The sequence below is a fragment of the Equus przewalskii genome, chromosome 13 (genome assembly GCF_037783145.1).
Source record: "Equus przewalskii isolate Varuska chromosome 13, EquPr2, whole genome shotgun sequence".
In the NCBI taxonomy this organism is placed as follows: domain Eukaryota; kingdom Metazoa; phylum Chordata; class Mammalia; order Perissodactyla; family Equidae; genus Equus; species Equus przewalskii.
The window spans coordinates 35,301,743-35,321,032 of record NC_091843.1 but is presented as its reverse complement, the minus strand read 5'-3'; the positions used below and the strand labels follow the sequence as shown (position 1 = coordinate 35,321,032).

At 50.1% G+C, this 19,290-nt stretch overlaps 3 protein-coding genes across 5 annotated transcripts; 1 reads left to right on the top strand and 2 right to left on the bottom strand.

Moving 5' to 3' along the window:
• The first annotated feature begins 316 nt into the window (after positions 1 to 316).
• WDR55 (WD repeat domain 55) lies at positions 317 to 7,042 on the top strand. The gene is made up of 7 exons (XM_070570634.1): positions 317 to 1,184; positions 3,886 to 3,986; positions 4,069 to 4,156; positions 4,254 to 4,433; positions 4,533 to 4,632; positions 4,718 to 4,887; positions 4,972 to 7,042. The coding sequence occupies exons 1-7, from the start codon at positions 994 to 996 to the stop codon at positions 5,291 to 5,293; spliced, it is 1,152 nt and encodes a 383-aa protein (XP_070426735.1). The 5' UTR covers positions 317 to 993; the 3' UTR covers positions 5,294 to 7,042.
• DND1 (DND microRNA-mediated repression inhibitor 1) lies at positions 5,521 to 8,802 on the bottom strand. Of its 2 annotated transcripts, none has more exons than XM_008515580.2 (4): positions 8,653 to 8,802; positions 7,958 to 8,075; positions 7,165 to 7,626; positions 5,521 to 6,472 (listed from the first exon to the last, which is right to left on the bottom strand). In XM_008515580.2, exons 1-4 carry the CDS (start codon positions 8,800 to 8,802, stop codon positions 6,015 to 6,017), a joined length of 1,188 nt encoding a protein of 395 aa, XP_008513802.2. In that variant the 3' UTR covers positions 5,521 to 6,014. The 2 variants fall into 2 exon arrangements, with proteins under 2 accessions (XP_008513802.2, XP_008513803.2); XM_008515581.2 differs by having other exon boundaries at positions 8,207 to 8,732.
• On the bottom strand, positions 8,626 to 19,290 carry HARS1 (histidyl-tRNA synthetase 1). 2 transcript variants are annotated; one of them, XM_070570612.1, is made up of 13 exons: positions 19,165 to 19,290; positions 18,700 to 18,789; positions 16,826 to 16,945; positions 13,950 to 14,045; positions 13,163 to 13,288; positions 12,381 to 12,488; positions 12,131 to 12,229; positions 11,806 to 11,899; positions 11,465 to 11,592; positions 11,129 to 11,371; positions 9,725 to 9,841; positions 9,380 to 9,526; positions 8,626 to 9,051 (listed from the first exon to the last, which is right to left on the bottom strand). In XM_070570612.1, exons 3-13 carry the CDS (start codon positions 16,916 to 16,918, stop codon positions 8,980 to 8,982), a joined length of 1,323 nt encoding a protein of 440 aa, XP_070426713.1. In that variant the 5' UTR covers positions 16,919 to 16,945; positions 18,700 to 18,789; positions 19,165 to 19,290; the 3' UTR covers positions 8,626 to 8,979. The 2 variants fall into 2 exon arrangements, with proteins under 2 accessions (XP_070426713.1, XP_008513799.1); XM_008515577.2 differs by having other exon boundaries at positions 19,073 to 19,247.

The window sequence follows — 19,290 nt, the reverse complement described above, 5'->3', positions numbered from 1 at the left end:
CCTTGTGGAAGTGACCAAGGCCTTCTGGTTGGCCACACAGTGAGTGAGAAGACTCCCAACACTACACAGCAACTTCTCCAGTCACGCAGGGGACATATAGTCTCTCTGAGGTCCCTAACCACACTTCTTTCACCTCTCATTAAGGGGGTTGGGCATGAGCATAAAAGATGTCTTAGAAGGCTTGGTACCACAGCCATGTGCGAAGGTTCTCTTCAGCCAAAGGAGCTCTTGCTCCTTATCTGCCCCACCATACAGAGTGCTCCTACTTTGTGAAACCTAGGTAACAGGAATGTCCAGAACGTCAACTGTTGTTTTCCTCTTCAGGAACTCCGTGCCAGCTCTGAGCACTGCTGACTCGACCCGCTGAGGGCCTGCGGCCAAACTGTAGGAACGGGCAGGGCACTGTTCTTTTGTCTACGAAGATGCTGAGCATGGACGGCAGCAGCTTAAGCGTGTGCGCGGGCTGCCTGCTGTCCAAGGACCCCGCATGCCAAATTCTCGCAGCGCGGGCTTTTTCTGCTTCCTGACCAACTTGGCTGCCGCTTGTCATGGTCTTGGGTTTCATCAAGCTATGAACGACTGGCGTCGCCTCTCCTATCCCGAGAGCATTAAGTCCTCTTTACTGGTTGCGAGAGGGAGTAGCAAACTGTCAGCATTGACCAGGATGAAGGGAAAGGAGTTAAACGCAGTTCCCAACTTTACGCGAAGTGACCAAGGAGGGGATTAACGCTCGCGCCATCTAGCTGGCCTGGGAACTCGCCACAGCAACCCACAGAAGTACCGGACCCTCGCAGCCGAACCTGTGGGGCTGGTTCCACCCACACCCGACGCAGCCGGCCCGCCTTTTCCGGGTTACAGAAAACGCCCTGGCGCCACTTCCGGCTCCGCCCCCCCTTGCGACGCGGAAGCGGTGCCCTGAGCCGCTTTCCCCGCCGCGTGACTGATTGCTGGAGTCACAGCCCGTCCGGTCGACGGCTCCGAATCGTCGGGTGCATGGACCGCACGTGCGAGGAGAGGCCCGCGCAGGATGGGAGCGACGAGGAGGATCCTGACTCCACGGAAGCCCCAGTCCGGATCCGGGATACTCCAGAGGACATCGTGCTGGAAGCGCCGGCTAGTGGGCTGGCGTTCCATCCTGCCCGCGACCTCCTGGCGGCGGGGGACGTGGACGGGGACGTGTTCGTGTAAGTGCACGGCAGGGCCGGGGGCGTGGTGAGAGTGGTGGGCGCGGGGGCTGCCGGGTCTGGAAGTTCCCCAGGGATGGAGGTGGGACGAGGAGAGAGGAGACAAAGTTGCAGGGAGAAACGTTTTGCAGGACTCATCTAGTTCAATTCGTTCAATAACATTCGGCTTTAAACAAGTTACCACACAAATCTCTTGAAAGAGCTGAAAGGAAGACAGGGTGGCTGGAATGTCGTGACGGAGCCTAGAGACGGTAGCAGCATAAGAAGGCGAATGTTCAGGACACTGTTATTTCCCGCCAGGTTATTACATTGAACCTGAAGCAGGCTCAGCGGCGCCCCTGCGTTTGCTTCTTGCTCACTTTGATCTTTCAAAAACACAAATCTGACCACCTCACTTCTTTCATTAAAACCCTTCAGTAGTTTACCTTTGCTTTTGGGATTGAGTCTAAACTCCTTAATCCGGCTTTCAGAGCCCTGACTACCTGGCCCTTGCTTGCTTTCCCCTTTGCTTTTTGTGCTCATTCATCCTTCCCTTTTTATCGAATTGTGAAGCCTCAGCTCCTTTGCACATATTATTCCTTCTGCCTGGAAGATTCCTTTCCCCTCACTTGTAGCTACTCTCCCTGAGTTCTCAGCATCTCTTCATGCCTCAGACTAAATTAGATTACCCATTAGATGCTGCCTTGGTACCAGTACCTTTCTCTAATAAATTTCATAATGGTTTGTAATCATACATCTGTTTGTGTAATTATTGGAATGCTTGTCTCCACTAAAAAAGCTTTTCAAACTTTTTTGACCTCGCCACACAGTAAAAATATCTTCTGTTATGTGTGATGCACTCTGATATTTCCCTTTTTTTGGTGAGGAAGATTGTTGCTGAGCTAACATCTGTGCCGATCTTCTTCTATTTTGTATGTGGGACTCTGCCACAGCATGGCTTGATGAGTGGTGTGCAGGTCTGCACCTGGGATCCAAACCTGCAAACCCCGGGCTGCTGGAGCAGAGGATGAAAACTTAACCACTATGCCACTGGGCTGGCCCCTGATATTTTCTGGTTTATTTTATTGTCATTTTTTTTTTTTTAAAGATTTTGTTTTTTCCTTTTTCTCCCCAAAGCCCCCGGGGTACATAGTTGTATATTCTTCCTTGTGGGTCCCCCCAGTTGTGGCATGTGGGACGCCACCTCAGCGTGGTTCGATGAGTAGTGCCATGTCCGCGCCGAGGATTCGAACCAATGAAACACTGGGCCGCCTGCAGCGGAGCGCGCGAACCCAACCACTCGGCCACGGGGCCAGCTCCTATTTTATTGTCATTTTTGTGGGCACACATAAAATGCTGATTGCATCTTACTCATAGGTCATGACTGGAGTTTGAAAAACACTGTTCTGAACTGTAACCTGTGGTCTGTTTTGTTCTCCATTCTATCTCCTGCTTCTAGCCCTGGGTAGGTGCTCAATACATGTTTGATTTTGAACAAAAGATGTAGGCTGGAATCAGTGAAAAGTCACTGAAGGTTTTAACCAGAAAGCTGTGCTATCAGATTTACTTAATGAATTTAAACCTCAACCCCCTCATTAGCTGCAGTGGCCTTGGGCAAGTTAACTTATGCATTTTCATTTTTGAAAATGGGAACAATATTACCTGCTTTACAGAGGGATCAGGTGTTCAGTACACCACCTGAGTTCAACAGATGTTCAATAAATGTGGGTTCCCTTCTACTACTATCCATAGTTACAGTGCCAGACACTTGGAGGCACCCTGGACCTTCCCCACTAACCTCATTCCTTCAGTTTGTCTCCCTTCCCCTACCCTCAGCCACTGCCTTCTAGTGGGCCTCTAGCTTCTCCCATGACCATGCCAAAGAGATTCCTTTTCCCATGGGATTAAATACAGCCATGTTTCATTTGCCCCTTGTTCTCTGCCAGGTGAACTACTTATTCTACATGATCCAACTCACATGACATCACCTTAGCTAGCTTTTCAGGGCTCTCTTCTCTTCCCAAGCATTTATTCAATCTGTGAATGTTTACTGAGCAGCTTTTTCAGGCTGGGCACAGGGGCAGAGCAGACAATAAGTAGACCCAGTTCTACCTGCGTGGAACTCACTAGCAATTTAGCACTTCTTCATTTGACCCTTTTTGAAGATCTGCTCTGAGGCAGTCACTGGGGATGCTCTCTGGACAGCTACTTGTCTCAAAGCCAAGTTTTCGGGCTTGTGCCTCTGCTCCACCTCCATTTTGATCTTATCCCCTTTTCAGCATGTAGTCACAATGTGCTGTAATTAATTGTGGCTTTCTTTGGCTCCTGCAGACCTGAGTGCAAGAGCCCTTTCTTACCGATTTTTCTATTTCCAACTTCTGGGGCTGTTCTTTTGTCATTAATTTAACAAGTATTTCTGGGCCTCCATAGTGGTCCAGACCTAGTCTTTCCCCAGGGTGGGGCTTTCAAGGATGAAGACTGTGGGGTGGGGTCAGATCACAAAGAAGTCCTGAGCAAATGTGGTTTGAATTACTGCATGAAAAAAAGACCTAACAATCGAAGCTCATTGAAAATGGAAAAAATAGGATGGTTAAGCTCCTTGGGCTTGGAGGTGTGCCAAGCAGGAACTCCTAGGTAGGTGGAAGGTTGGCTAGTTGGTCTCTACACTCCATGTATCCCAGGTGGGGTCTGGGGTCATTCACTCTCTTCTCCATCTCCCTAGCTTTTCCTACTCCCAGCAAGAGGGAGAAACCAAGGAGCTCTGGTCCTCAGGTCACCACCTCAAGTCCTGCCGAGCCGTGGTCTTCTCTGAAGATGGGCAGAGTGAGTATTGGGGAAGGCAGCCAGCAGTGTGGTGGGATGGGCGCAGTGAGCAGCACCATGACCTGCACACCTTATCTCCCAGAACTTGTAACTGTCTCCAAGGATAAAGCCATCCATGTTCTGGATGTGGAGCAGGGCCGAATGGAAAGACGCATTTCTAAGGCTCACAGGTAAGGGGAGCCAATTGTGTGTTGAGGTGAAGGGTAAAGACCGGTAGCTCCCTACAGGGACAAAATGCTCCAAGAAGTTCTGCATCTGTCTCTCTAGTGCCCCCATCAACAGTCTGCTGCTGGTGGATGAGAATGTTCTGGCCACTGGGGATGACACAGGTGGCATCCGGCTCTGGGACCAGCGGAAGGAGGGCCCCTTAATGGACATGCGGCAGCATGAGGAGTACATCGCAGACATGGCTCTGGACCCAGCCAAGAAGCTGCTGCTGACAGCCAGGTATGGCCTCAAAGCTGTCTCCCTCTCCCTTTCCTGTGTTAAATGTCCCCCTCAATGGGAGCTTTGGCCAAGCCTGCTGCTGCTCTGCTCTCTCTATAGTGGGGACGGCTGCCTTGGTGTCTTCAACATCCGGCGACGCCGGTTTGAGCTGCTCTCAGAGCCTCAGTCTGGAGACCTGACCTCTGTCACTATCATGAAAGTACAGCTGGGTATGGCGGGATGGGGGTGTGCTAGGGACCTGGTCAGACATGGCTCCACAAACATGGTTTGCTCTTTCCCTGCAGTGTGGGAAGAAGGTAGTCTGTGGCTCCAGTGAAGGTACCATCTACCTTTTCAACTGGAATGGCTTTGGGGCCACAAGTGACCGCTTTGCCCTGAGAGCTGAGTCCATTGACTGCATGGTTCCAGTCACCGAGAACCTGCTGTGCACTGGCTCCACTGACGGAGTCATCAGGTGAGAGAAGCCAGGACGGCCCTCACATCATAGGAAGGGCAGGCCCAACCAGCCAATACCCAACATTCCTCTCTCTCTGCCCAGGGCTGTGAACATCCTGCCAAACCGAGTGGTGGGCAGTGTGGGCCAGCATGCCGGAGAGCCTGTGGAGGAGCTGGCCCTCTCTCATTGCGGCCGCTTCCTGGCCAGCAGTGGCCACGACCAGCGCCTCAAGTTTTGGGACATGGCTCAGCTGCGGGCTGTGGTGGTGGATGACTACCGTCGGCGCAAAAAAAAGGGAGGGCCGCTGCGGGCACTGAGCAGCAAGGCCTGGAGCACCGATGACTTCTTTGCAGGACTGAGGGAGGAGGGAGAGGAATCCATGGCTCGAGACGAAGAGGAGGAAAGTGAGGATGACAGTGACTGAGGGGATGAGCTGAATCTCAAGACAGGTCCTCACTAGGGAAGAGTTGTTTCTGGGGCTGGCTCCCTAGAAAGGCTATGAATTTATAATACCCTATTGTGCGGTGCAAAAAGATGCACAGAGGCTCAGGACTCAGAGCACTGATGTGAGGAAGTACTTGCCCTATAGCGGCTGCTCACTCTACCAGTAAGATAAGCCCATAGCTGGGCAAGACAGCACGGACACAGGTGTACACCAACTAGGGGTTTAATATAAATATAACCAGCATAGAAAAACTCAAAACTACACACGCACCAAAACCAGAATGCCAAGTGGTAGGGACAAAAGGCAGATTTCTGATACTTTGGCTCAGCCAGCCCCCAAATAAAAACCAACAAGGAAGACAAATCAAGAAAATAAGAAACAAAGATTCATGCTAAGCTGTGGGAGGAGGGAGAGGGTGTGTGTGCCACACAGGATGGCCAAGGAAGACCATGGGGTTCAGGTCAGACCTTAGGCTGGGGAGGGGGGTGGGAGGGCAAGGTCCCTCACCACAACTTGGCCAAACCTGAGCTGCTCACAGGTGTGCTGGGGCCCTGCCCCAGCTGGGACGCTGTGTCAGGTCCAGGGCAGGGCCCATGCTCCTCCCCTTGTTGGGATCAGGTGGTGGCTGCCCAGGCCTGCTGGGCTGGTGACTGACACAGGCTCTGTCTACTCATTTAGGCTGCCGGTGAAGAGGATGGGGTCACTGCTTAACCACAGTACCTGCCTCAGCCCCAGCAGACCACAGGAGGCTAGCCCCAGACTCACTCAGTGCCTCCAGCAGCCGTGTAGACACAGCATCCTTGGCCACCTCATGCCCATCCTGCCCATCTGGGGCCAGCACAACCCAGATGAGGCCGCTAAAGGGCACTGGATGCCCAGGGATCACCACCTGGTACCAGAAGCGGTGCCAGCCAGCAGGGCCTGTGCCCAAACACTTGGTGAGGAACACTGGGCTCCCCAGCTTCATCCGTTGGCACAGCAGCTGCAGGGCAGCCCGAGCCCCTTGGGACTCTAGCCTGTCCCTGGCCAGAGCCAGTCGGCTGCTCTCTGGCTGTAGGCACTGCAGTGAGGGACCCACAAACTGCTGGCGCAGCCGCTGCTTCAGGTCTGGCTTGAGCCACTCCACAGCCACCTGCTCTCCACAGAGGCGTGACTGCCCTGCAGGAAAAAGGGAGAGACAAGGGCAGGTCTGAGCCCTGGACCCAAGCCCCCAGACCCTGTGAGCCCACTGGGGCCACACAGGCCTACTTAATTTCTAGCCTCCCCATTTCCTGGTGGTGTGCCCTCGGGCAAGTTAAATAACTTCTCCAGGCTCCATTGTGTTTATCTGTAAAGGCGCTGTAATAATTGCTACCTTCTGAGTTTCCTTGGAGGACTACTGGTTGATGCAGGCTTTGTCTCCCTCATAACCATCATAATAGCTAACCTTTACTATGAATACCGGCCATGAATCAGGGAAGGGGCTAAGTACGCTTTAATTCTCACAACAGTCTGAGGAAGAAGGTTGTAAAATGGATAAAAGGCCAGTTGCACTTGGCCTTGGGCAAGTCAGTTTCTCTGAAAACAGTCTCATCTCTAAAGAGGGAGGTCATTCTGTGTTTCACTGGAAGGTCGGACCTTAAGTCAGGAGATAATGCACGGGAAGTGTTAAGTTTAGGTAAGTGGTAGCTGCTTAGCACCACTGGAAATTTAAAAATCTGAGATTAAATAAAAATATGAGGTTGCAAACTCGGGTATTCCTAACCCTTAAATCTTGCGACTTTACCCCGCTATGCTGCTGGGTGGAGGCAGAATGCCTGGCAGCACGTCTTTGGCCCCAACCAGCGGCCCCCCGCAGCCTCCACCCCTACCTTCCACCAGGGCCTTTTTGGCCATGGCGGCGGCGCGGTGCGAGCTGAACTTGAGCAGCGCGATCTGCGCGGACGCCGGCCCGGGGCTGGGCAGCAGCAGCGCTTCCTGCAGGCCGGGCCCGAGCGGCTGCAGCGCGAGCAGCAGCGCGCGGCGGCTCAGGGCGGGCGGCAGCCCGTCCACACTCAGCTCGCACTTCTCGGTGCTGCGGCACACGAGCAGCGGGCAGGAGGGCCGCAGCGGGTGGTTGTGCAGCGTGGCGATGGCGGCCTGGGCGCCGCGCCGCGAGCTGTAGCGGGCGTAGGCGAAGCCGCGGTTCAGGCCGCTGAAGGTCATCATCAGGCGGAACTCGTAGAGGCGGCCCACGCGCTGGAACAGTGGGATCAGCTGGTGCTCGTACACGTCCTGGGGCAGCCGCCCGATAAACACCTCTGACCCGGCCGGCGGCGGGCTGCCCACCCAGCCTGGGGGAAGGGGGTGGGGAGGGGTACCGTCATCCACCGCGATGGTTCCGGCTTCGGGGCCCAAGGACCCAGCGCCAGAGGGACTCCGTGAGCAAACGTCTGTGAAATGGGTACAACACCCGTACGTGGGTCGTTGGTGTAACTGGGTGCCTGAGCTAACAGCGGAGCTGGCAGAGTAGGTGCCCCTTAAGACCGGCTGCTTCCCTCGAGGAGGCGGGCGGGGGTAAGAGGGAGTTAGGGGTTTCGGACCATGGAGCCTCAGGGTAGGCCCCTCCCGGAAAGGGGGCTGGTCGAGGCTGGCGTAGGGCGGCAGGGGCTGGGACTACCGTACCTGGGGGTGGCCCGCCATACTTCCTCTGCCCGTTCACCTGCACCAGGCGGATGCCGGTCTCCCGGACCCACGCCTCCAGCGCCGCCTTGTTCTCTGGATTCACCCTCTCGCACCACAGCTGAGGGAGAAGGGGCAGGTTGGAACAGCGGACCGCCGCGCCCGCCCCACCCCGCCTGTGGAACAGGGGCCCCAGGAGCCCCGGCTCCCTGCGCAGGTGAGCTCGTCGCCCCCTCGTTGCCAGGCACTCACCTCACACTCCCGCTTGGACTGCATGACTCTTCCGCGGGCCGGCTGGTACCCCCTTTATAACCTCCTCCCTATCTGCCTCTGGAAGCTTCCCTACCCCTCCACCCCCAAGCTCTCATTGGCTCTGAGCACGACCCCGCCTCCCAAGGGGGTGGGGATACCCACTGCACGTGCGCCGCGGGAACCTCCGACCCTCAGGTGAAAGCTAGAAGCTTTAGGGCGTGAGTTTTCGGGCAGTCCCACTTCCTAAGCAATGGCTTGCGCGCCGGCACGGATGGACGCTGGCGGCAAGAACCTCAGGGGCACCCTTCACGGGCCTATTGTATGTCCTTCTCCCCATTTCCCACCGCTAAAGTGGTCAGAATGGGAGGCCTAGGCTCTGACAGGGAAGGCAGGGCTAGGCAAGAGCGACACAGGAAGGCTCCAGTGGTAGAGGCATTTTATTGGACCTTTGGCGACGGGTTGTGGGGAGCACTCCCTCCATCTGGCGTAGGGTCCTGCGGAGAAGACCACCTCTGGCCCAGTCCTTGTAGCCCAGGAGCACAGGCTGGACTATGCCCCCAGGGCCTCCTATGGAAAATGGCATAGTACACGGCCATTTTTGCCTGTGATTACCAATAAAATAATCATAATAAAAATAAAAAGTCTCTGTTCTGACCCTTCTTCAGGCCTTCTTGCTGGAACAGAAGTGTGCAAAGCTGTCGAAGTACATATGCAGAGTTTTGTCTTAGCCTTAAACAGTGCCAGTCCCACTTTCCTCTGATAGTTTGCTCAACTCAGCATGTACAGAGGGGCTCGCTTGTTCTCCTTTTGATTTCCTCCACAAGGTCTTCTCTTCGGATGTCCACCTGGCCAGGATGGGGGAAGAAGGTTGTATGAGCATCTTCCACTCCACCGCTCCCTGAGTGCCCACGCCTTCCTCTAGTCATCAGCTGGGAGCAGGAACTCAATCAAACACCTCAGAGTCGATAGTGCTTCTTGGGGGAGACGGAGAGACGCAGGGTATATGTGGGGTTGGAGATCTTACCCTTCCATGACCACAGTAAAGATGAAGCCATTAAGTCCTTTACGAGTGGGTACTTATATGAAGGCCAGGCTTTCACCCTCTCACACCACACTGGCCTGCCGAAATGGCATACGTTCCCTGTCCCTCAGCTTTCCTGTTTGCCTACTTACCTCTTCCCTGCTGGCCACTGAACGGAGCTTGATGACCCCGTCCTTGAGCTCCTGCTCACCGATGATGGCCACTAGTGGGATGCCTGCCTCCTCACAGTATTGCAACTGGTTCAGTAACTTCGGGTTCTTCTTGTAGAGCAGCTCTGCCTGCAGAGGACAAGGCAGAAGATGAAGGCTGGCGTCTGCTCCTCAGGGACAACCTCCTGAGGGCCCAAGCTGGGCACCTTGCTCTTAGCTCCATTCCAAGAAGTCATAGTGATGGCAGGGTCACTATGAATGAGGTTTTATTTAGTCTGTGCCCAGTGCTCCCAAGTGTGCTGCCACCCTGGGGTTTGCCTCCAGTACCTTGATTCCAGCATCCCATAGCTCCGAGACAAGCTTCAGTCTCTCCTCCAGCAGCTTCTTCTGTGCAGATGCAACAAGCACCTGTGTCTCTGTGGTCCGTACCTTCTCCTCCAAAGCCTGGGGAAGGGGCAGATAAGAGTCAGAGAGCTGACTTTACAACACCTTCAAGGAACAAATAGAGCAAGCTCTTGTCAGGATTCTGAGAAACCAGGCCCAACTCAGCAAGTTCCACCAGGGCAGGGGTCCAGTTTTCTCATCTAGCAATTGGGCATAAAATAGCTCTTAGAAGATATAAGGAATGAACTGACTGACTTGTACATATGACTTGTCAGAATAAATAATGTAGGGCAAGGGCAAAGGTAGCTTATGTACAGTGACTTCAAGCTCATTTCCATCTAGTACCTTAAGGGTTCACCAGAACACTCACACAGAAGTGATACTGTGAGCCCACCCAGGCAATCTAATCGCCCCTGGCAGTTGTAGTTCCCCTGAGACAGGAGACCGTGCCTCTTATATTTCAGCCATAGGGTACAACTCAGGGTGTGGATAAGGAGGAAGGCAGAATGCTACTGCTGCCCTTGTCTTTTTCTGAAAAACTGTTTTCAGAGTTCTTACAATATAAGATGCCTACTGAAATAGTGACCTCAGCTGGGAAAAATGGACAGTTTCCACTCTAGAGAAAAGGATGGGAGCAGTGGGAAGGTTACTGCCAGGGCATTCCCTGGATGAAATGCACCAGTCTGTTAAGAGCAGCAGCAACAAAGGAGGGCTTGGGCTTGAGGCCATGAGGGGCTTCCCTGGTGTTACTCTAGATGCTAGAGTCAGGACAGCCATCTGGAAGATCCCAAAGCCTCAGACACGTGCTTCCACTTAGTGACAATGTCACAGAGTGGTTAGGAGCAAGACTCTAGAATTCGACTGCTTGGATTCAGATTCTGACTCTGCCACTTACATGACCTTGGGCAAATTATTTGATCTCTAATGCTTCAGTTCCCTTGTCTGAAAAATGTAAATGATAAAAGTAGCTACTCTCAGAGGGCTGTTTAAGAATTTTATTAGATAATGCATGAAAAGCACTAAGCACAGTGACTGGCACAGAGTAGTAAAATATTAAGTATTCTGTCTCATGAGGAAGATCCAGGTCGTTGGATATACCAGCCTAGATTCCTGATAGTTCTGAGGGAAGTAGGGACCCAGAGCAAAGGATTTTGTGAGAAAAGAATGATCAAAGATCCACAAAGCTGGCCTATAAAGGGGTGGGAGTCTGTGAAGGACAGCAACCATCTTTTCTCCATTTCTCTGCAAAGATGCTCCTTGCCCAAAGCAGCACGACTTGCCCCCTTGGAGATCAAAGAAGATGGCTCAAGTGCCACTACCTGCCCAGACTGTCTTCTACCCACTTACCTCTAGCCTTTGCTCCACGATGGAGAAGATCCGCTCCACCCCAATGCTGAGTCCTACACAAGGCACCTTGCGCCCTTTGGGGTCGAACATGCCCACCAGCCCATCATAGCGCCCTCCAGCGGCCACACTGCCCACACCAAGGGGCTCTTCCCCTGCCTGGGCTGGGGACTGTAGCAGCACTGCCTCATAGATCACCCCAGTATAGTAGTCCAGCCCTCGAGCAAGGCTCAGGTCAAAGGATATCTGTGGGGACAAGAACACGGTCAGTACCAGACGTAGATCAAGGACCGGAAGCCCCAGAATTCAGCAAAGGTTCCCAGCCCCAACCTGACTCACCTTGTCAGCAATGCCAAGCAGGGTGAGGTACTCAAACAGTAGCTTCAGGTCTCCCAGACCCTCCAAGGCCTGCTTGTTTTGGGACAGTTCAGGATCTTGGAGCAGCTGTTCCACCAAGGATACGCCACCTGGGGAGACAGATTTGTGAGCCAGACTGAGTGACAGAAAAAGGTAGGAACTCTCCGTTTTTGCCTGGACTGCACATGCATATGTGCGTGCACACACACTCTCTTCCTCCCCGCTCCCTCTCCTACACATATACACACACAGAGAGAAGACTTTCAGCTTTCAGCTTGAGGGCGGTGGGACGGCTGCTGGGGGAGGCAGGGTTTGTTCCTCACCATGCTGCTGGACGTAGTCCCCAATGCGGTCGGCCACCTCTGGTGCGAGGCCCTTCTCTCCCACCATCTCATTCTTTACTTCCTCCCAGGACACCTGGGGAGACAGATACTAGTCAGGGACCCCTGGGCACCTTCCCGACTTTAGAGCAAGTGTGGGCCCTCCTGGGGGGCAGTCAGAGCACAAGCTGCCCTTCAACCTACATCCTGGGGCTAAGGTTCCTCTGGTGGGCATAGAGGCAGGCCCCTCTCTCTCCTAATGTTGTTTTCCATTTCTCAAGGCAGGGTGGGATGTGGGAAAAGAAGAGTCAAGTGTTTGGGTGGTTACCTTGTCCAGCTTGTCCACTGAGGAGCAGATGGTGCGAAACTTGCTATCCGGAACACCACAGATGGCAAACATCCCATCTAGGATGCGCCGATCATTCACCTGCAGGGACCCAAGGCATAGTGAGGAGAGAATCTCTTTACATGACCCTTGATAGCCTTGGTCACTTGGGCTACTGGTCCCTCTGCACAAGGACCTTCTCCTGTGAGAGGCCAGGCCCAACTTTGCCCTCCCAGCCCTGTTCAGCTCTGACCTTGACCAGGAAGTCGCCTATCTGAAGTGAGCTCAGGATCTCACACATGATCTTCAGGCACTCCGCATCAGGGATCATGGGGTCAAATTGCCCAGCAATGTCAAAATCCTGCAGGGAGAGGGGTAGCTAGAAGTCCTCAGGGGTTTAACTTTCTTAAGGGGGGACTCCTGGGAGCTCTGTTCTCTCTGTGAAGGCCTGTTTGCACTCTTGTATGGACCACCTTCTTCATTCTCTGTCTGATCATCAGCCCAGAGGAAAGCCTCAGCATTCCTGGGTCTCTTCCCAGTCCTGGTGTCCCTTCAATCTGTTGGGCTATTCTTTCTTTATCTCATTCATCTACTTTTCCTTATCTCCTCCTCCTACTCTGAGGGCAATTATATGGCCTTAGTCCTTAGTCATTTTCTCTATTCGTTCAGAAGCTCTGCCACCAGTCCGGATGATTTGATAACTCAAATCCAATTCCCCATCCTTTGCTATGGTCCCATCACAGTGGTTTAATATAAAAAGCACCAGGCCAAGAATTCTAGTCCCAACCTTGCCTTTCTTATCCCTATGTTCTCTTCATCTTGATGAGTCTCAAGTTACTCATACATAAAATGGGGAGAATAATCCTTGTCCTGCCCTCTCCACAGGGGCTTTGCGAAATCTATAGGAAAATACTAAAGAAACCTAAGGGTTAGCATTATCTGGGGCATCCAGTTTGCTGAGGACACCATGAGTACTCAGTAGATTCTACTGGCTTGAGGAAGGGCCAGGTTACCCGCCCTGCCCCAAATACTCACACACTGGTAGAATTCCCGATACCGGCCGCGGGTCATGGCTGGGTTATCCCGCCGATACACTTTGGCTATGTGGTAGCGTTTAATGTTGGTCAGTTTATTCATTGCCAAATATCGAGCGAAAGGAACCTAATGACAAAGAGTTAAGGAGAAAGCTCCTCCTATCACAGTCTGGAAGTTGATTATCATCACCAACAGAAGCTGGGTCTAACCCCTCCTTCTGCAGGCAAAACCACCACCCATAAGATTGACAGCATTTCTGAACATCAGAAAGCATCAACTTCATTACCACAAGTGGCAGCTGAAGTCTCAGAAATGATTAAGCCTCCTTTCTCTTTGGTGGTGTCTCCCCTGGGCTATGCTGAGCATGACGGGAGGCTGGGCAGATTGGCCAGAAAGCAGAAAAAGGGTCCCACGTGGCAGCCCTAAGCAGATGATTCTCTGACATAGCTTGGAGATAAAGGAAACGTGCTGTCTGTCAATTAAGGAGAACTTTGTCCACTGGATAGGGCAGAGGACAGGTATTCTGAAGCAAGGGATTGTTGGTAGAGTCAGAACTAGGCATCAACATAAAGCTGAGGTCTTACTCAGGATTCAGAAGCCTTCTAAGGCTATGCTGTTTAGCCAAAGTCCCACTCCTGGTTTAGAAAAAGAATTCCCCTGATTGCCAAAGGCATCATATTTGATCCCACCTATGTCTGGCTATCCCCAAACCTAAAGCTAGAAAAAGTTCGAGCCCAGTGAGGGCTAATCCATCCAAAGTGTCGAGAGTCCAGCTTTAGAAAGATACAGTGAGGTCATAGCGAAGGGACAGCAGCTCCCCACCCTGGTCCTTCAGGTCATAGATAAGCTTAGAGTCTTCTCCATACTTTCCAGTCAGTGTTTCCTGGAGAAAACATAAAGAAATATGGCCACAATGATAAATATAACAATTTAAAAGGAAGCTTTGAAAACAAAAGCCCACTACTCTAACATGACTGATTTCAACTTGTCTACATTTCCTCTGCTATCTAGTCCAAGGCTTATATATTTGATGTAGTTATAATCAAAAGGAAACATCAATTTTGTTTCCTGCTTATCATATTTCCATTTTATGACAGAGCTGAGGTATTTTTTATGTTTGTTTATTTATTTTTTTTGGCAAGGAAGATTGGCCCTAAGCTAACATCTGGTGCCAATCTTCCTCTATTTTGTAAGTGCGTCACCTCCACAGCATGGCTTGATGAGTGGTGTGTAGGTCTATGCCTGGGTTCTGAACCTGTGAACCCCAGGCCGCTGAAGTGAAGCATGTGAACTTAACCACTATGCCACCAGGCTGGCTCCTGAAGTATTATTATTTTTTTTCCTGTTATTTTTTTCCTAAGGAAGATTTGTCCTGACCTAATATCTGTTGCCAATCTTCCTCCTTTTTTCTTTTTTGCTTGAGGAAGATCAGCCCTGAGCTAACATCTGTGCCAATCTGTATGTGAGTCACTGCCTCAGCATGGCTGAGGGGTGGCACAGGTCTGCACCTGGGATCTGAGCCTGTGAACCCAGACCACTGAAGCAGAGGACGTGAACTTAACCACTATGCCACGTAGCTGGCCCTTGAAGTATTATTTTTTTAAAGCTGCATAATATCCCAGGGAGAAGAAAATCATATTTCCTTCCTTCCTAGTGTTATGCTGTTAGATGTTTAGGTTATTCCAATTAAAAAAGATGTTCCATAACATTTCAGTAAATATATTTGGGTACACAGTTTTTTCTTTTTCTTTTTTTTTTTTTAAAGATTTAAAAAAATTTTTTTTCCTTTTTCTCCCCAAAGCCCCCCGGTACGTAGTTGTATATTCTTCGTTGTGGGTCCTTCTAGTTGTGGCATGTGGGACGCTGCCTCAGCGTGGTCTGATGAGCAGTGCCATGACGGCGCCCAAGATTGGAACCAACGAAACACTGGGCCGCCTGCAGCAGAGCCCGCGAACTTAACCACTCGGCCACGGGGCCAGCCCCCATAGTTTTTTCTTTTGAATATTTTTTGGAGAATAAACTCCTAGGAGTGGGTTATGAAAACAACAGACAAATGTGTTTAAGACATCTGTGATTTGAACAATGTCAAAAGCCAAAAGTGAGACAGCAGTCCTGCCCGTGATGTCTTCAATAAGGTGAAAACATATTTCACCTATCTGATTGGCAAAGTTTAAAAAGCCTGAAAATTCCCAGTGTGTAGAATCAAAAACACTCATGCATTGGTTGGTGTTATAGGCTAAATTGTGTCCCCCTCAAAATTCATATAATGAAGTCCTATCCCCCAGTAACCTCTGAATGTGACTGCATTTGGAGACAGGGCCTTTAAAGAGGCAATTAAGCTAAAATGAGGTCATTATGGTGGGCCCTAATCCAACATAACTGGTGTCCAAATAAAAAGAGGAAATTTGGATATAGACAGAGGGAAGATCATGCGAAGACGCAAGGAAAAGACAAAGTCTACAAGCCAAAGAGGGAAGTCTGGACCAGATCCTTCCCTCATGGCCGTCAGAAGGACCCAACCCTGCTGACACCTTATCTTGGACTTCCAGCCTCCAGACAATAAATTTATGTTATTTAAGCCATCTAGTCTGTGGTACCTTGTTATGGGAGCCCTAGCAAACTGACACAGTTGGTAAAAATATAAATGAGTACAACCTTTTGACTCAGCAATTCCATTTCTATGAATTCACCTTACAGATAAATGCACACCAGTACCAGACATTGTTCTAAGCCTTGAGTATACATCAGTGAACAAGACAAAGGCAGTCCACGCCTTCGTGGATCTTCTATACTAATGAGAAGAGACAGGCAACACACTAATGCAAAGAAACAAATTAACAGATAATTTCAGATAGTGACAGCTGCTCTAAAGGAAATAAAACAGACTGATGTAATGGAGAGCAAAGGGCTACTTTAGACAAGGTAGTTGGAGAGGATTATTTGAGGAATGGTATTTGAGCTGAGATCTGAGATTAAAATCTGCAATCTCTAATTTAATCTGAAATTAAAATCATGCAAAGAGCTAAGGGGAAAAGGGAGTTCAGGAAGAGGAAAGAACAAGAACAAAAGCCCTGAGATAAAAACACATTTAGTATGTTCCAGGAATAGAAAGAACTGGAGTAGCACAGTGGGCGAAGGGAAGAATAGCATGAGATGAGGTGGGAAAGGTGGGCAGTGGCCAGATCATGTAGGGCCTTGTGAGCCTGGGTAAAGAGTTTGGACTTTATTATAAATGCAAGGGGAGTCACTGGGTTTTAAGCAGAGAGTGATGCAATCTGGTTTTTTAATAGTAAAGAACTAGAAACAATCTCAAGGTCCATCAATACGAGACTAGTTGCATATTTATACTTTATACATATATACTTTATATGTATGTACGTAGAAACATCTCAAGCACAGGTGCCATGGAATTCAATGTAGATGGGAGCCATAACAACTTCCACCCTCAGAGGTTCTCTTTTGGAAGCCGCTGGCCACAACCAAGGTAAATAAAAAGCACGGCCTCTCCCTCCAAGCCAGTCCCATCCCCCTTATCATTGGAGAATATACTGGTCTTTGTCCACAACACGAGAGAGACATTTGGGCCCTCACTCTCTTGTCATCTTCTTTGTTGTTCATATACCCACTCTCCCACCATGCAATTTCTCCTCACCCATCCCTCACCTTTAGTTCAAACACAGGTGTGTCAATTACTTCTGCACCATGGCGCTTGAAGCAGCTGATGATTACATCAAACACCTTCTCCCGAACTGCCATCTGCCGGGGACTGTAGTCTCTTGTGCCCTTGGAGGCAAAATCAGCCAAAGAACCAGGGATGGAATTTAAAAACAAACAAAGAACAATAAGGTCTAGAAATATAAAAAAGGATGATCTCAATGGTGATGAATGCAAATCCTGCCCCAAACTTAAGATTTTCCTACAGGCCACTGAGTTAGAAAACAAGTACAAACAATTCCCTGTTAATTACAATACCCATTTGCTATCAACCTTCTAAATGCCATTCCTTTTTTATCTTGGTTCTATTTTCTAGAATTCTTAGAACTCTATTCTCCGAGGAGTTTTCCTAAAACCTTTTTCTGGGATAGTAGAACATTTCCCTGCCTAATAGAGAACACCTACCTGATGATAGGCACGTAACCAACTCAAACTGGCTTAACTAGTTGAATTCCAACTTTTATAATTAACATTCTCTCCCAACATAACTTAAAAAAATCCTAATGATTTGTTCTCTAATTTGTTTCTGGTAGCCCTATGACATGAGCCAGGGAGATACATTTTATAGGTGAATTTCAGGATGTTGAGAAGTTAAGTCTTTACTTAAGGCCACTCAGCAGGTTTGTGGCAGTCAAGATTAGAACTCTGTTCTTCCAGGTCAGAGCTTCCAGTCTGGGCTTTTACACCCTACTCCCAAGTTTTTGGTCTCTAAAATAAATAATATTTTAGGAAAATGTAACTACTTTCCAAAACAAAATATTTGGTGAGAAGAGTGGCACTGATTTACATTCTTGCAAATCTTTAATGTCTGGCTTAATAGAAGACAGCTGGATTCTATACATGCTTTCTGCATTCAATTCTGTTGTGATATGTTGTTCTGGTTGAGCATACAAAGAAAATCTAGCCTTACACAGATGTGTAATTGTAAAAGGACGAATATTTTAATAAACTTTTTAGCTAACAGTAGATATGCTTCTTAAACTATACCAAACTTCAACAAGTAGCAGTTTCTTAAAGATTGGTTGCAAAGTGGAATCTGAAACTACATCAAAGAACTTTTCATACCATTACATTAAAATCCATTACCTATAAGGGACCCAGAATTCCTAGAGACAGAAAGTAGAACAGTGGTTACCACAGGCTGGAGGGAGGGTGGAGCGAGGATTGCTGTTTAATGAACACAGAATTTCAGTTTGGTATGATGGAAAAGTGCTGGGGATGAAAAGTGATGATGGTTGCACAACAACGTGAATGTACTTAATGCCACTAAACTGTACACCTAAAAAATGGTAAGACAGAAAATTTTATGTTATGTACATTTTACCACAGCTTAAAAAATATTACTCTCCCTTGTTCTTTGAATGGACTTTTTACCCATGTATGATTTTATAACATCATATAACATCATATATTGGCCATTTGGAAAATATTGGTTCATTGATAACAGTTATACACATCTTCCAAATGTTGATACACTTCATTATACAGTATTAGAAAATTATATTTGTTAATAACACCACAGATCTCATCAGGAGAGTCTTTAGGTATTGGGAAGCTGTCAAGCTCATAGTGGAAGATATGAAAGAAGGTGTAGCAGTAGCAGACCGATGCCCCTAAGCACTCAGCTGGCCTAGTTTCTGCCATCACTTTCCCATCCCAGAATGACTCAGAGTCCAACCCGGCCCAGCGCCCAGAGCAACTGTTGTTTTCTCTGTAGCATTTCAGATCCTCCTCAAAGATCTGGTTCAGGGAAGCAGGCACATGAGCTCTTGTAAGTAGAATTAGGGATCCTCTCAGAGGCTCCCTAACGCAATGATATTTACCTTGGGGGTTTTGAGCACAAACTTCTGTTTCCCTTCATCAGGGCCCAGCTGTGCCTTCAGTTTCAGTAGTTTTGCCACCTCCTCTTCGATCTGTGGAGGGAAAAGTAGGTGGTGGGCTATCACATCTGCTGCTCCCTTCCCTCCTCCGCCATTCATTCAGTATTTCTCCCTCATCAGGATCTGGGGCAAATCTCTCTCCCCAGGCCTAGCTTTGTTTCTCTCGGGTCCTACCCCGGCTACTTACCCACCCAGCCGTCCTCCTCTCTACCAGCCGTCCTCCCTTCCCCCACATCCCTGTCCTCTGTGCAGACCACCCCAGCTCTACGTCCCCCCTCGCCTTGCTTTGGCCCATACCCTGCCGCCTGGGTCGCACCTGCTCGGCGCTGGCCTTCTGCTGCTTAAGGCCCCGCACGCGCTCTCCCTGCAGTCGCACCAGCTCCTCCAGCGCCGCACGCTCCGCCATACCTGCTGCCAATTGGAGCCGACCGCTGTCGAGACCGGCGGTGCAGACCGCAGCCTCGGTTCGGATGACTTCCGGCTATCGAGTCACTGGTCTGCCCGCCTAGAGAGCCTCTGCCGTGCACAACAACT